Below are 16432 nucleotides of genomic sequence, written 5' to 3' on the forward strand. Positions count from 1 at the left end.
AACGGAGTTGACTGAATTTACACAGACTTAAGTTTTGTTGCATAGTACATGCCATCACAATAAGCCTTTTCAGAAAAGTCATGCAGAGAAGTTTATTCGATTTTAATAGACCATTTGAATAATCTCTGTAATGCAAAATACAAAATCGGTATAATATCAAATGATATTTGAATGGTTATAGCACAAAATACGTTAAGTCGATTTTCATCTATTTAATGGAGTATTAGCCGCCACGTCTTACGTAATATAATTACCATATATAAATTTAAACTCTATCATTTGAGCCAGCGGGAGCACTTTTGCACTGTTTTTAAACTTCATTTGAAACAAGCCTTTTTTCTGTTAAACGATATTGATGCATAATAATTCTACCGTTGTAATTATTGTAAAATGGTACATGGAATTAAGACATGATATTGTTGTTATGGTTTATGTATTATAATGTGTCTTCGAGGTCATGAAAGGCCAATTAATGGTGTTTAAAATTTACTTCTTTTGAAACAATTATTCTGTAGAATACATTAATTATCACAAACTTAATTGTTTATGCTTAATATGTAACTGTGAATGGATACGTGTTTTTCATATCCTCTTTCTTTGGGGCATGCTATTACAAAGTCATGGCCTTTATATCATATGTTCAGTCGGTTTTCGTCGCCATGAATCATCTCTACCAGTGTCTGAATTTTACTGGTATTTAAATATTTAAAACAAAACACATTTCCCACACTAATTTTAGTTAGACTGTTATCGGTAACAATCTAGTTAAAAATTTCGTTTGCATTTGGTGTACAGAAAAAAGATCTCCCGTTTTCTTAGTTTTTCTTTTGATAAATTCCTTTCTTTTTCTTAATATATTTTTCCCGCAAAATCTTAATAGTAAAACCAACGAATCAGATATATTATGACCCCTTCTCCTCAACTTAACTTTTACCGAATAGTCCTTAATTGATAAGGTCGTTGACCCTTGTAATTCTATACGTTGGTATATCAAAAAACCACTAAATCGGTGCAATTGCAATGTGAAGTTGATTAATGTATTTTCTATCGTCATTTATACTGGATACACATCACATTAGTTCATGACCTGAATTAAAAATCAATTAATCAAACATTAAATATATTAATATACTGGTCCAAGTAAAGGGCACCAGAGGATGAAAATATCATTTGTTTGCTTTGCAAAAAGTTTCATTTCTGAAATGCCTTCAACAAACCTTAAATTTGCATTTTGCGTATATTTATCAAATGCAGGTTTTTATTATTTGTCCTTTGAAATGTTGATGTTGTATGCATGTAGATGTACTACATGTACCCCTTAACTGATATTTTTAAATTGAATTCAAGATACTTTTTTCTTTGTTTACTCACATCTCTTACGTGTGGTCATGAGGTCAAATACTGCAATGAAAAACATAAAAAAAAAAACAATCAAGTTCGAACATGAATAAGGAATTTCTACATAATCTTACTGTCAAATAATCTTATTGAAAATCGTTCGCGGACCTTTGTGTGCAACTATCAATCCAATTTATGACTAATGATCTGTGATTTGTAAAGTAGTGATAAAAAGTAAAAATTGGTGCAATGTAGTATGCTAACGAATAATGAATTTATGTTGATTCAAACACTTGAGTCAATGTCGTAGAGCCCTGTTGTGCATGACATGCCACAATAATGAATGTAATAAAATATACTTCTATTAAAGTAAAACTTAGAAGCAAGACAAATCATGTGTTTCGTGTAACAAAGTTGTCAAGGTCAGCCAACTTCAGCGCCCAATATAAAATGTTTGTTACACAGAAAATGTTATTTAAAGTTGTTTGTAATAAGTGGACTTTTCCCGCTAATGTTTTATTAACTTATACTATCAACAAAGTTCCATTACATCATTTTTCACTTTTTCCTGTAATAAGTTACAGATGATATACAATATTTCAAGAGAAAGATACAGTCAGAGGTTTACTTTAAGAAATGTTCTCTACACTACGTACGATACAATATCAGATTGATGATTAATCACACTTTGCAGGATTTTTAAATGGAGCCATACTTAACGACTAACTAAATTGGGCGACTCCTGTGTATTATTGATATAATCTGAATAAAGAAATTGATATTTAAATCACTGTGGTATAAGCTTCAAATTTACGACAATGATAACTTTTATATCTAACAAAATTTATGATCTTATGATTTAGTACTTAACGTGGATTTCAACAGTATGAACCGACATTAATCAAAAAGAAATACTTCAATAAAAGGTATGTAATACAATCTCAATCTTTGAATTGTTCATAAATGATAGATAAATATTTTGATTATTTTTGTATTTGCATTATCGATGGGTACATGGTATATGTGTTATTTCATGACACAGGGGAGTAAACCTGTCATAAATTATCTGGATGATAATTTGATTACTGTCTGGCTGACTATTTTAAAAGTTTTGTGAAAAATTGTGCCAAGGCTCGAACGATCAGGGCGTCTTTTTTACGATAACATAATGTTTTTTTAAGGTCCGAATCTATCCCAGCAAATTCCTTCTTAGGCGAAGGATTATAATTCTTCATCATAAATACATCAAAATTCGGTTACTTAAACTATAGGAGTCTTATTCCATGTGTACTTTCGCGAGTGGTTTGTTAGTAATGGTTATAGAATTCAAAGTCTCCGTGACGTATGTTCTAACAATTACATTCATGGCAACTATCGATCGTATTGATTTCTGACCACGACAATTCAGAACCCAAGGCCCACTTGTTTAAAAGATTTATCCGATACAATCTAAACAAGTTATCCTCTGGATATACATGAATCCAGTAGATAGAGGTTGAACCAACTGACCCTTGCTGACAAAATAGTATATATGATAAAACTGGTACCAATTGTCGTCGCAATGACGTTCCGAAAAATGTTTTGAAAACAAATTGATTGTGATTTCAGATGTAGATGATATATATTTATTCTAATGTGCAATCTCAAGACAAAATATAATACCGATTGATTTTTTAACCGAATGTGAACAAGTAAATTCGACGGCTAATAAAAGTATGGTGGAAAGTATGAGAAACTTAACTTGGAGCAAAACAAAAAAAGCCATCTTGAAGTACAAAAATAAAAGAAATAAGGTAGACACAAGAAAATAAACATTGTCAAGTATATAATGGAAATTATAATCAATGAAATACGCTTTAAGATCTAATGATCAAACAAAGTCATCAGTAAGATATTTGATAAAATCAATATTTCAAAATCGTGCCAAGTTCATGTCCATTCGGTAGTATGTCTTAAACATCAAACCGTTTTATGTTCTCATTCTTGGACATAGAACAAGTTAAACCCGTCCATTTGTGAAGTAGAAACGTTTTGACTTTTTGTCTTTAAAATGCAAGATATCATCGAAGGATAAATCCTTAAAAAGCAATACCGCCTTCTAATTATTTATTTGATAAACACAAACTGAACAATTTTTGTTCTTTCATTACTGTATAATTTTGTACTATTGTACAAATATACTGATAGGAGAGGACTTCATAAGACTGAATTACTTGTGTATTACGTGTACACGTATCTTATTTCCTGTAGTCGGGGATATACAAGTAAAATAAAAGGAAACATCGAACTTTCTGTTTAACAGGGAGACCACTACAACGCAAGGAACGCAGGAAATTATTATTTGTTCTTAAGGTTTAAACAAGGGAATTTAATTTTATTATATTTTTTAACTCGTTGCATCACAAATTGCAGTATATGGATACATCTATTATTATCACTTTATTATTATTTTGGGGCATTAGTTTGGAACTAAAATGTAATTTCAATACAGTTCACGTTCGATTCATGCGCCAAATCAGTTATCAGATGATCCCAATGGCAACCACTGTTTAAGCTAAAACAGAAATTCCAACACAAAAACAAAACTTACGACACACTCAACAACAACAACACAATATGAAAAAAGAAGCAGCAAACAAATATCTAACAAAGTTGGTAGAGTGAAAGATATGCATCTTTATTAATTCATTTCATTCCATTGAATATTTTTTTCAGGGAAATTGCCGGGATCGTAGTAGGATCTGTTATATTTTTAGCTATTGTGATTGTAGTAATCCTTGTATGCTGTTTTTTCGTTTGTAAACTCTGTAAAACAGGTAAGTTATTTGATGTGTTTCAGAGTTTACAACAATGACGGGTTGTTGGAAACAGATTACTGTTGATACTTAATCAACGAAAACCGCTGTGCGAGAAAAAATATATTCCAATTTGTATGAACCTTTCAATAGGACGTTGATTTTTATGTGGAACTCCGTCTCATGTTAAAATCTCATTAAAATTTATTAAAATAAGCACTGAACAAAATAAATATGTATTTGTTTAAAAAAAAAATGTATCGTCGTGAACTTTCACATGATTTTGCAATGGTAAAACAAAATACAGAGTCTAATTTGATCAAACAATATTTTTCTCCGCATTCATGCATATTTTTTTGTCTCTATTTGGGAACATAGTTACGTTGATAGAGCCCTACTAAAATGTAGACTTAACACAAACATGCCAATTTTTACAGAATATAACTGATTCAAAAAAACTTTCACTGTAATATATGTAAAATTAGAACAAATAACACTGGAATACGTACGTTACATTTATTTTTCAAGACAGTAAAGTTCGACGAGTTGAGCATTTTACCTTTCGCAGCTCACCATTGTAGCATTTATATATTTATCATATAGTCCTAGGCATATAACCATATACATCTGAAATTGCGATTGATATAATATATATCAATCAGTAATATAATACGGAAACATAGAAGGCTAAGTACAATCCGTATGGCTTGGGTTATCAGCAATTTCAAACCAGTTTATTTTCAGTCAAACGATGATTAAAGTCCAAAGGGAACTTCATTTACGATAAATCGCCATATCTAGTCAATTTTACAAATAACTAGAGAATGAAGAGTTTTGGTAACTTCACCTTTATTATTATTACTTATGGTGTTGTCCTATGCATATATGATTTAACAATAAGAGTGATGCAATATCGTTTTGATATAAAAATCACCAATTGTTTAGACGTCATCAATAATGATCTATACAGTTTGCTACATGCTTCTTTTTTTATATGACGTATTAGGTCACAACGTTGATGTGGAAATGAAAGGAGAATCAGAAGTCATGAAGAATGATGAAAGCTGAACGACATAAAAACACACAACTGTAGTGTAGTCATCCTATCGTTAATAGTTACCGTACACATTCTGACAAATTACATATATTTATCGTTTAAATAAATATGTATCGCAATAAAATAATTTAATAATATGCTGTCCATGTATGTGCCTATCATGCAATTAAAACTGCTATCAAGTTAATGCAATACAACAGGGTATTTTTTTCCAAATTGTTCTATAGAATTTATTTGAACATAGTATAAATTGTCGAACCTTCTAAAGAAGTAATATGCTGAACAAGAGATCAGGGTTGATAATCTGAAACACAAATTATAATAAAACCACACAATTCCTTTTTTCCTTACAAATAGCTTACTCTACACAAGCTTCAAGTGTCGCGACAATCCCGAGGAGGTACATTTTCTTAAAAAAAAAACAAATTTGATTTCAAAATTGTATTAAACGTTTCAACACTCGGAAGATGTTTTTTTTAGAAAAAAAAAAACAATGGGATGCTTACTCGACCGGTTCTCTTGGTAAAACTGCTAGCTTTTATTGGAGTTTGGATTGCAGATTTATCTTTGCGAATGTACGTATTTCATATTTTTCATCTTATTTCATTTTCCAAATAGACCGAAGATGTTTTCAAAATGCTCGGGGTATTTTATCAAGAACATATTTGTCCAGTGAAGTGGACGCGTTTATCAACAAACGGTCGGCATTACAATGGAAACAATTGTGCTCCTCGTCTTTCCGACCTTTTCCACCACTCTTAAGAGGCTGATTTTATAGCTGATCTAATCCAAAAGAAGGAAAATTGTTTAGGTAGATCCTCTAATCTTAGTTTCCGCTAAATAGATGAGGTATTATCTTTAAACAATCCTAGTTTCGAGGATATTATAAATCGCATCTACCCCATATAATTTGAGATATGGAATTCTACAGACACTGCCAAGTCAGCTGCATATTGACCTACACTTAGACATCGATGGTAAAGGAAAACTATTGCCCAAACTATACCAGAAACGCGATGGCTTTTCATTCCTTAATGTCAATTTTCCTGTCATCGGTCGCAACATCCCTTCAACACTGTATGCATTTTTTATATTACAACTCATACCTAATGCCAGAGCTTGCTGTTACTACGCATGCTGTTTGTATCGCGAAAGATGTCTTACAATTAGGCGTCTGGAACAGGGCTATGTTACTTCGAGATTTATGTTTTATGGGTGTCATCTACACCATGAAAACTGGTTTGTTCAAAATATCATAGTTTTGCTTTCTCTTTCGTCTACCCTGGACTTGACTTTTATGAGCAAATCGGCGAGTGTTTCCAGAAAAGCAGAAGACGCTTACCATATTGCTGCACCTAGTCGATGCTTAATGTTTTTTGGAGTCCGTGTTCCTCATTTACTTTGTTACTTGGTATGAACTATTTTGGTTATTCTATGTTATTTGTTGTGTATATCTGTTTTCCCCGTCTGGTCTTCATCCCCGGATTACATATTGCGATTTACTCTAGAATATTGGTCCCTTTGTTATCGGTGTGCTTTTATCTATTTTCCCCGTGTTGTCATTATCCTTAGATTATATTCGTTCGATTATCGTTGGAATTCTGATTATCTACAGATATAAAAAAACGAAATACGTTTATTTACTAATAACGCTGCTATAACAACAATATTTCCTTACACTGCCCAAATCAATGTACCTATATACAGTCCGTAGTAATCATATCTCCCTTAAACCTATTGTGTTATATCCGTCCTAATTTTGGATACCTTCATAAAAGCCTTTTTTATTGCGTCATTTGGTATAATATTTTCCTATCAGAAGTGGTTCATATAAAACAGTTTTCATGTCCTTTCATTAAAATCACTTTATGTGAAAAATGCATATTGTTAACCTGACCGAACACCCATTGTTCCAGACCTCTCTCGTGTCAATACTGATAAACTCTACTAGATTGAAATATTCCAGGTACTCCCACAGTTGACTTTAAGCTTAAGTCCCCATTTTCGTTGTAAACCCGGGGTATGGAAGCAGATCAGAAATTAGATTACTTATAAAATATGGAATTAAAAAGATGCCAATCATACTTATATGGGCAGTGTATTGAACATGATTATCAATATGGTTTATAAACATCCAATTTTTGAAATATAAACAAGACAGTTATGTTGTTTTCTCGCTATTACATGACGAACCTCCTACAAGTAACCGTTTTGATATGTTGAACGTTGAACATAGAATGCCCATTTTATTTTATGACATTTTAATGAACAAACATTACCGTTGGTAGTAAATGTCCTTATTTAGTAAATGTGCCTGGTAAAACAATCGACGTAATAACTGATTACTGTTTACAATAATACTATCATACCATATTTAACAGCTATTTTCGGCAGAAAACAGGATGTGTCCTTACTGTATGATTAATGATGTACCGTGCTTCCTGCAGTAAGAAGAAATGGGATTGATACTACTACGGTGAGAGTAAAACGTTTTGTAGGGTTAAACTTGTCTGGAGCTGGTATGTCCATTAATTGCTAGTAGTCCTTTGTTTGAACATATGTGTAAGGTATAATCAGGTTTTACATGGGATTCTGGCATTTCTAAACTGATTGGTAGGTTTTGTTTTTAATTTTGTAATATTTAACCGAAATTGCCAGATTTAAAAAGGCGGAGCCTGTGAATACGCAGAAGTACTTCAATCTCCCCGTATTTTTTGTGCCTGTCCCAAATCCAAATCAAGAAATTCTGGCTTCAGTATGTAATTTTTCGTTTTCACTTTCAGTTTACTTTTTTGTACATAAAGAGTATATAGGGCCAGGGCCTTCCCTGCACCTGTGTATAATGATGCTTTGGGGCCAGTTGGAGCCTGTCCTGTGGTGTGATGGTTTCATTGTCAATCATTGAAGACGCATTGGTGGCCTTGAACTGACATTTTTCATCCAGGTGTGGCTGTTGTCTATTTGACATATGCATCCTTTCCATTCTTCTCTGACATAAAAACCATTTTCTTTTCCATTTTACATATATATAGAAAATTCATTATAACATCATTAACTTATAAATGATCCAAATATTTAGGTCTTGAGACAACAATTGCGATAACGAGAATATGGAGAATTTTAGCTCAACCTTTAACATTTCCAATAAAAAAAAAGCTGTTTTACAAGAAAAGCCGAGGAGGCTTACTATACATGCTCATGCTCCGAGTTTTGCTAATTTGCGTTTGTTTCTTTGTATGTGTTGTTTTGTTTATGTCATGTTCTTTGATGTGTGTCTGTTTTTCCTGTCTGGTCTTTAACCTTGTATAATATTATCTTAATTTTTTCACGAGTCCCGGTTTCGATGACGATGACGAGGTACAACCTGGAATTCGATTTAACACACAATATAAATATAGGGTGTTCTTGAAAAGAAAAGATGATACATTTAACAGCTAAATAATAGGAAAATTAAAGGAGTAACACAGAAAGTTTGACAAATAGCAATAATTACTCCCACAATAAAAACAAAAGAAATTATGTCCTCCTCCACCAGTGCCATATTGCGAGTAAGTATAATCCGGTAAGTCTAGCAACAATAATTCAGCACCACGACAAACACTTTGCTGACCAAGGAGACATTCAACGCAGTGAAACATAAGCAGTATGAAACAATGTCTGATTCAAGTTGCCAATCATAAACATCAAGAACAAAGTGACTACCCTTGTGAAGAGGGAAAAACCAATGACCAGCTTTAAAACAAAAGCTACTCATGTAGTAATACCGTGTATATATTTATACCTGTATAGAGTTAAGTTGATGACCTTTTGCAGTTCTTAGTGATGTTTGACTCTGTAAAGTGGCTCACTGATATTTTAAATTTGAAATGTTCTGCATATTCAACATATAACTTTTCATATTGCATTGGAGTTTTGTTAAATAACATATGTCTAAGTATGTGATATAATACAGTGAACGATCTAATTTGTAATAAGATTTATCTACCTTTAAATTTTCTTGAAGAAAATAAATTAAAAGGCTGAAACTGTTAAAGATAAATATTTATCATGCAATGAGGCTATTTGTTATACAAATAAAGGTATACGGCTATTGTTTTGCTGTATCCGTACATTAGCAGGTTATCGACTCTGGCTCCTCCCACTCACGATATCGGCGGAACTACTTTTTTTTCTGGTATGCATAAATTATGCATTGCCGCCACCACAGATACGATGTACACAAATTGCGATTGCGTACCCAGTTAATCTTTTTTTCGCTGTTTTGTTTCGTTTTCACTTTTTTCAGCTGAATGAAATAAAGGATTTTTTGTGAACCAAATAATGATTTTGTTTGTATTTTTTCACCGTCATATATACGGCAAATCCCAAATCTCGTTAAGATTTGATTCATTATCAGTTTGCAGACGACTTACCCTATCATTTCAGTCATGTCGGACTCGGAGCCAGAGTGTCCGTCACAATTTAACATAGCCTGGTCCCCACTTAAAGACATTGAAGCATTACAATATGTTAAAACTCTTGAAGAGACAAATGACCAGGAAACTGTTATGCTCTTGGATTTATTACAGCTAATAAACCCCACGATAATGAATCAGTACATAATAGATCTGCCCATACAACTGCCTCCTCTTCTTCAAAAATCTCAAACAAATATTTCAAATCCCAGAGAAACTAGTGCACAAATTTCACCCCTGAGATCTACTGTCATATACCAAACAGAAACAAGTCAGCTTCCACCTCTACCCATGGAAACACAACCTCCCATTATTACATCCCGACGCCGACGAGCTAAAACTGCTCCAAATCCTGAATCTGAATTGAACTCTACACAAAATCATGTACATAATAATAAACAACTTGAGAGTGACACTCCCACAGTTCATCCATCTAAAACTAAAAAATCTAAATCTGATCTAAACACAAATGCTGAAAAGGAATATAATCCAGATTTCATGGACATGCCTGTTAGTGATATAAAACAAATACATCAATGGTCAAGAAAATAATAACACGCAAAAGAAAATTTTAATTGAAGTAGCCATGTTTACGAAATTCCTGAAAAAAAGTAAAAACGAAACAAGAGAAATACACACTATACCACCAGTGGAGTTTGATCTGCTCCTAACCAACTTCATTTTGACAAAAAGGAAGAAAAATGGGGATTAGTATGAACCTTCTTCCCTACGTGGCATTATAGGGAGCATAGACAGAAAATTTAAGCTCCAAAAATATGGGTATTGTATTCTTGGGGAAGGATCCAAAACAAATGATGTGTATTATTTGACAAGGAATGCTTTGATGGCAAAACAAAAAGTTCTAAAATAACAAGGGAAAGCAAATAAGCCCAAAACATGCAAAAGATCACAGCCAATTACCGACGAGGAAATCAATATGTTATACGAAAAGGATCTTTTAGGAAATGCCAACCCAGAGCCCTTGATCAACACACAATGGCTGAATGATATAGTTCACTTTGGCTTGAGAGGTGTTTATGAACACAATAGTCTGAGGTTTGTAATACATAATTTAGTTAATATTGGACCTTTTCACAACTTTTCATGTTAAACAATGTCAAATTCAAATATATACAAACAGAAAATGCCTGTTCCAAGAGTAATCAAGGGAACAAAGGTTATAGCAATAATCAAAAGAATGTAATCCAGGGACAAAGACCAGACATGGAAAACAGACATACACAACAAAGAACATAACGTAACTAAAATCATACATACAAAGTAACAAAAGTAAATGAACAACTCGGACTCCACTAAAAACTGGGAGCATGGACCAGGTGCACCGGTAGGGTAAGCGTCCTCTGCTTTTCTAGGAACACCCGCCGAGTTGCTCATAAAAAGGCAAGTCCGGGGTAGAGAAATGAGGGAAGGAAAACTATGATCCGTTGAATAAATCAGTTCTCATGGTGCTGATGGATACACCATAACGATCCACGAGTTCATGATAACGACCATAAAACTTCTGTAGTGATGACTTCAATCTTGTAGCAACATAACCCTGTTCCAGAACCCTATTTGTTAGAGTTCTAGCGCGATACAAAAAGTCTGCGTAGTTTCGGCAAGCTCTGGTATAACGTATGAGTTGTGATATGAACACTCCATACGCAGGAGCCGAAGGGATGTTGCCACAGATGAATAGAAAGTTGACAATTCTTAATGAAAAGTCATTACGTTTATCGTGAAGTTTGGTCAATAGTTTTCCTTTACCATCGATTTCTAAGTGTAGGTCAAGACATGAGACTGACTTCACAGTGTCTGTAGTATCCTTTATCTCAAGTTCTTTTGGGTAGATGCGATGTATCAAATCCCCGAAATTAGGATTGTTTGAAGATAATATGGCATCTATATAGCGGAAACTGAGATTGAAGGATCTAGCCAAACGACATTCTTTCTTTCTGATCAGATCAGCTATAAAGTCAGCCTCATAAGAGTGAAGAAATAGGTCAGCAAGTAAAGGAGCACAATTTGTTCCTATTGGAATGCCGACCGTTTGTTGAAAGACATGTCCACCACACTGGACAAATATGTTGTCGATTGAAAATTCCAGCATTTTGTAAACATCTTCCTCTGTATATTTGGAAGATGATTTGGAATAATTTCTTACAAAGTATGAGAAATCTCTACCAAGAACTATATATTTGTATCTAGGTGTACCATTTTTTTTTTTTGGAAAAACAACGATATATAATGTTTATAAGTCGGGATTTTAACTGAGTATGGGGAATAGAAGTATACAGTGTTGAAAAATCATAGGTTTTAATGCTATTATATTCAGATGAGGAAAATGATCACATAGTATCATGGACATCTATCAATTATAAAATATTAAATTGTAAAGCTTCATCATAAATGTACATAGTATGACATTTTGCACTACTTTGAATATGAAAACAATTACCATACATTTATGGTTTAAATTCAAATAGATATGTTCATAGGTTGTGCTTGGAAATATATTCTGTAATTATAGAGGGGTGATGTCAGCTTAATGACAGGATCTGATGGCATCAAATAAATATCTTGAAATGAATGAGCGTCAGACCAAAAAAAAAAAAACAGGACAAAAAAATTCAGACATCGGTGAAGTAACTCCACGAATGTACGAAAGCTTCAATGATCGCGATCCTGTTACATTGTATGAATTTTGTAAGTAAAAGCGACCTTTGACATGTAGCGGGCCGGATGACCCATTTTATCTAGCACCTAGAACAATTCCCATGGAAGACAATCCGTCAGAATGTTGGTTCATCAAGCAAAAAAATTGAGGAAAGAAAACTTTCATCCTTGATTACAATTATGAAAGAGAAAGCTGGACTAAACAAAGAAAAGAGACTAACAAATCAATAGTGCTCGAAAATATCTAGTCAGTAAATTAAGGGAAAATGACATAGATGCAAAAGATATCATGCAAATTTCTGGACACAGACATGTCGCTTCTAATAATAATTACAGTGCCATGCCCGATAATAAACATAAACAAATGTCTCATATTCTCGGCAACACAAACAGAGGAACATTGGCAATTCACGAAAAGGAAAACAAATCTGGTGCTGCCCGAAACGTGTTGCCATCGTCAGTTCCTCCGCCGGTGTTTTTTCCGTCGCAGCCCGCTATACAAATGCCTCAAAAGTTTCCTCTGAATTCCGTTCAACATCGCGACATACTCAGTCTACCATCGTCATAGATTTGATCCCAATCCCAATCAAGCCATCGAGTAACGTCGATGTTTTATGGCACCATTCTGAATGTTGGCACTCTTAATGTGTACATGAATCCGCCAAATTAACAGTGACATTGACCTTCCTCGCGACATTCAAAACCTTAATGTTCTTAAAATCGACTTTACAACATTAAAACATTTGTATTTTTTGTTCATTCTATTTATTTGTCTCTTGGAAGTAAATAAACTTTGACACATTGCTTATTTTCTTCAAACACATTTGACGGATTATATGGTGCGGATTAAATTTTAATGTTTACTGAGTCATGCGCCATGCGTATTAATATTTTTCTTCCGGTTGAACGGGCTCCTCAGGGGATATGCATTTAAATATTTTATTATAAACAATATACACACGCACAAAACTATTAATATATCAGGATAAAACAATATAGGTACATTGTCGAAAATTATTGAAGATATGTGATGAGGCGACGGAACGGGTAGGAAATGCATGGACCTGTTTTGAGATTGGTCCGAATATTCGGTGGCGTCTTCGATAGCGCGACGATTAAAGTCGGGCACGATAATGTGCTGTTGGTGATCCATAGCATGATGATTTATCTGAGGTTTTTATAATCTGAAATTTGACAAGTTTGGTTTAAAAAAAAGTGTTCGTTTTCATCATGACAATATGTCCGAACAGAATGTTCGTTAATTTCAGCGTTACTAATTGGGAATCCCTGTGACGTAAGTGCGTTTGTGATATACAAAATATATCATACGTTTTCGGAAATTTTGTATTTCATTTAGTTTCCATACCGGGTATATAAAGTTATATTCCATACGACATATGGAATGCAAATGAAAAGACTGAATAACTTGTATAGAATTTCATCAGATTATTTTATATGTTTTTTATTTGTTTTTTTTTTTTTTTTTGTTTTTTTTTTGTATTTTCTGATCTAAAACGAGTATGTACCCGTACTTTGTTTTTTTGTGTTCGTACATTCAGTTACAGACTGATCAAAACTAGCTAAAAGATGTCGATGATGATACATTTGTATTTGACAAAATATGTCCATGGGAAGCAAGGTTATAGCGGTAATCAAAAGAATGTAATCCAGGGACAAAGACCAGGCATGGAAAACAGACATACATAGAGTAACTAAAATCATACATACAAAGTAACAAAAGCAATGAGCAACTCGGACTCCACTAAAAACTGTGAGCATGGACCAGGTGCACCGGTAGAGTAAGCGTCCTGTTTTTTTTTCTAGAAACACCCGCCATGAGTTGCTCATAAAAAGTCAAGTCGGGGTAGACAAACGAGAAAATGAAAACTATAACTCGTTGAATAAATCAGTTTTCATTGTGCCGATGGGTACATCATAACGATCCACAAGTTCATGATGAGGACAATAAAACTTCTGTAGTGATGACTTCAATCTTGTAACAACATAACCCTGTTTCAGAAGCCTATTTGTTAGAGTTTTAGCGCGATACGCGATAAAAAAAGTCTGCGTAGTTTCGGCAAGTTCTGGCATAACGTGTGAGTTGTGATATGAACACTCCATACGTTGAAGGGATGTTGCCACAGATGAAAGGAAAGTTGACAATTTTGAATAAAACATCATCACATTTGTCGTAAAGGTTGGTCAATAGTTGTCCTTCGATTTCTTACTGTAGTTCAAGATATGAGGCTGACTTCATAGTGTCTAGTATCCTTTATCTCAAGTTCTTTGGGGTGGATGTGAGGTATCAAATCCCGGAAATTATGATTGTTTAAAGATAATACGACATCTATATAGCGGAAACTGATATTAAGGATCTAGCCAAGCGATATAATTTCTTTCGGATCAGACCAACTATAAAGTCAGCCTTATAAGAGTGAAGGAATAGGTCAGCAAGTAAAGGAGCACAATTTGTTTCAATTGGAATGCCGACCGTTTGTTGAAAACCCCGTCCACCACATTGGACAAATATGTTATCGATTTAAAATTCCAGCAATTTGTTAACATTTTCCTCTGTATATTTGGAAGATGATTTGGAATTATCTCTTACAAAAGCTATGTATTTGTATCTAGGTGTACCATTTTTTTTTAAAACGATCTATGTTTTTAAGTCGGGATTTTAACTGAGTAGAGGAAAAGAAGTATACAGTGTTGAAAAGTCATAGGTTTTGGTGCTGTTATATTCAGAAAATAGTCTAGAACTGATTTTTCGTCAAGATCCACATTAAATTATTACCACTACGGGAGTAACACGTGTTGTGGTAGGACTGCAGACCCTCTTTGACAGTTGTGAGTATAGAAGTTAAAAGTTTTGGCAGAGGTTTGGTGGTACATTTTGCAGATCCAGCCATAAATAGTTGTTTGTATGGATTCTTGTGGAGTTTAGGAATCCAGTTCATGGATGGTAAATCAAAATCATCGTCCTTGGCAGACATACCAAAAGAGGATAGAACAGATTTATGGTTTTCCACCATCTCTTCTTTGGAGAGTGTGGTAGCGATGTAGGTCTTATTACTGCTTTTATTTCCTACCTCTACTTCTGATAATAAACATTGAATGTGAAACGTTTTGCAGACCAAAAAGTGTTATTTCGGGCTTTGTCTGCTGGTACGACAACATATTTGTCATGTATAGTAGACAATGTTTTTTCTACATTGGGATCTTTGAAAACTGATGTAGCCTTGGCTCTCATTGATCTACTTTTAAACTTTCATTCGTTTCAAAATTTAAGACCTCACGGCCTTTAACCACTCTGACAGAGAATCAATATCTGCTTCTTATCGTTTGATCCATTTTTTCGCGCCCTTTGCAGGTCCGGGTGTTAAAAGAATAGGCCTGCAGCAGCGCTAAGCTTGTCGTATTATAAGGTGACTAAATAGTGCTCAGAAACTTTTCCGGGGGCTAGGCGCTCTGCCCAAGGTGGTGGAATGGGGTACCCCTGGCGTGTTACATGCTGGGGTTGTCAGGCTATAATACGGAAAACCTGACCGCAAACCATAGTGGTGCACCGTGTTGGGAAAGATGCCACGTTCCTAGCACGTTAAAGAACCCTGCTGTGGTATTCGATAGGAGTAGGAACCTTTGCGCTCCGCCACAGGAGGCTAAATTGCCCGACCTTACACATCCCCCCTTTTTCCAGTGGCAATCAAAATTTGTGGACCCTATTATCCTTGTGACCCATTCTTTCTTTTTTTCATTTCATGTTCATTGTCTGAATATAGCTGAAATATTGCTGCTCGGACGTTAAACCCCAACAAACAAACAAACAAAACATTTTTTTTCGCGTAGTCCTCCACGGCATCCATAAGAACTTTAAAGTTATAATTCCAATTAAAGATGTGCCACCAAAGAACTTGCTATCACCTGCTGCACGTGACAAGATTCTATAAACATTCTTTAATATCAAGTATCGTAAAATACAACACTAATATATCAATTAATTGTTTAACATTTGCATGAAACTATGGAAATTTTTGTGCTCAACAATCTACGGTAAAAGGGAGTAGAAAAGGGACGAACCTGCATGGAAAGGGGAGACAAGTGTGAATAAAATA

The 16432-nt window shown here is 34.2% G+C and overlaps 1 protein-coding gene across 1 annotated transcript in view; it reads left to right on the plus strand.

Annotated features, from left to right (window-relative positions):
- The window catches only part of LOC148606112 (uncharacterized), a 125338-nt gene extending 120008 nt beyond the window's left edge, over nt 1-5330 (plus strand). Inside the window, exons 4-5 of the mRNA XM_088545733.1 lie at nt 4054-4154; nt 5140-5330. Of these exons, the coding sequence (XP_088401859.1) occupies nt 4054-4154; nt 5140-5201 (163 nt within the window). The 3' untranslated portion in view covers nt 5202-5330. The remainder of the gene's footprint in view (nt 1-4053; nt 4155-5139) is intronic.
- Nucleotides 5331-16432: the final 11102 nt, after the last annotated feature.

The sequence above is a fragment of the Perna viridis genome, chromosome 9 (assembly GCF_037379345.1).
Source record: "Perna viridis isolate PV_CMFRI_1.1 ecotype Kerala chromosome 9, ASM3737934v1, whole genome shotgun sequence".
NCBI lineage: Eukaryota > Metazoa > Mollusca > Bivalvia > Mytilida > Mytilidae > Perna > Perna viridis.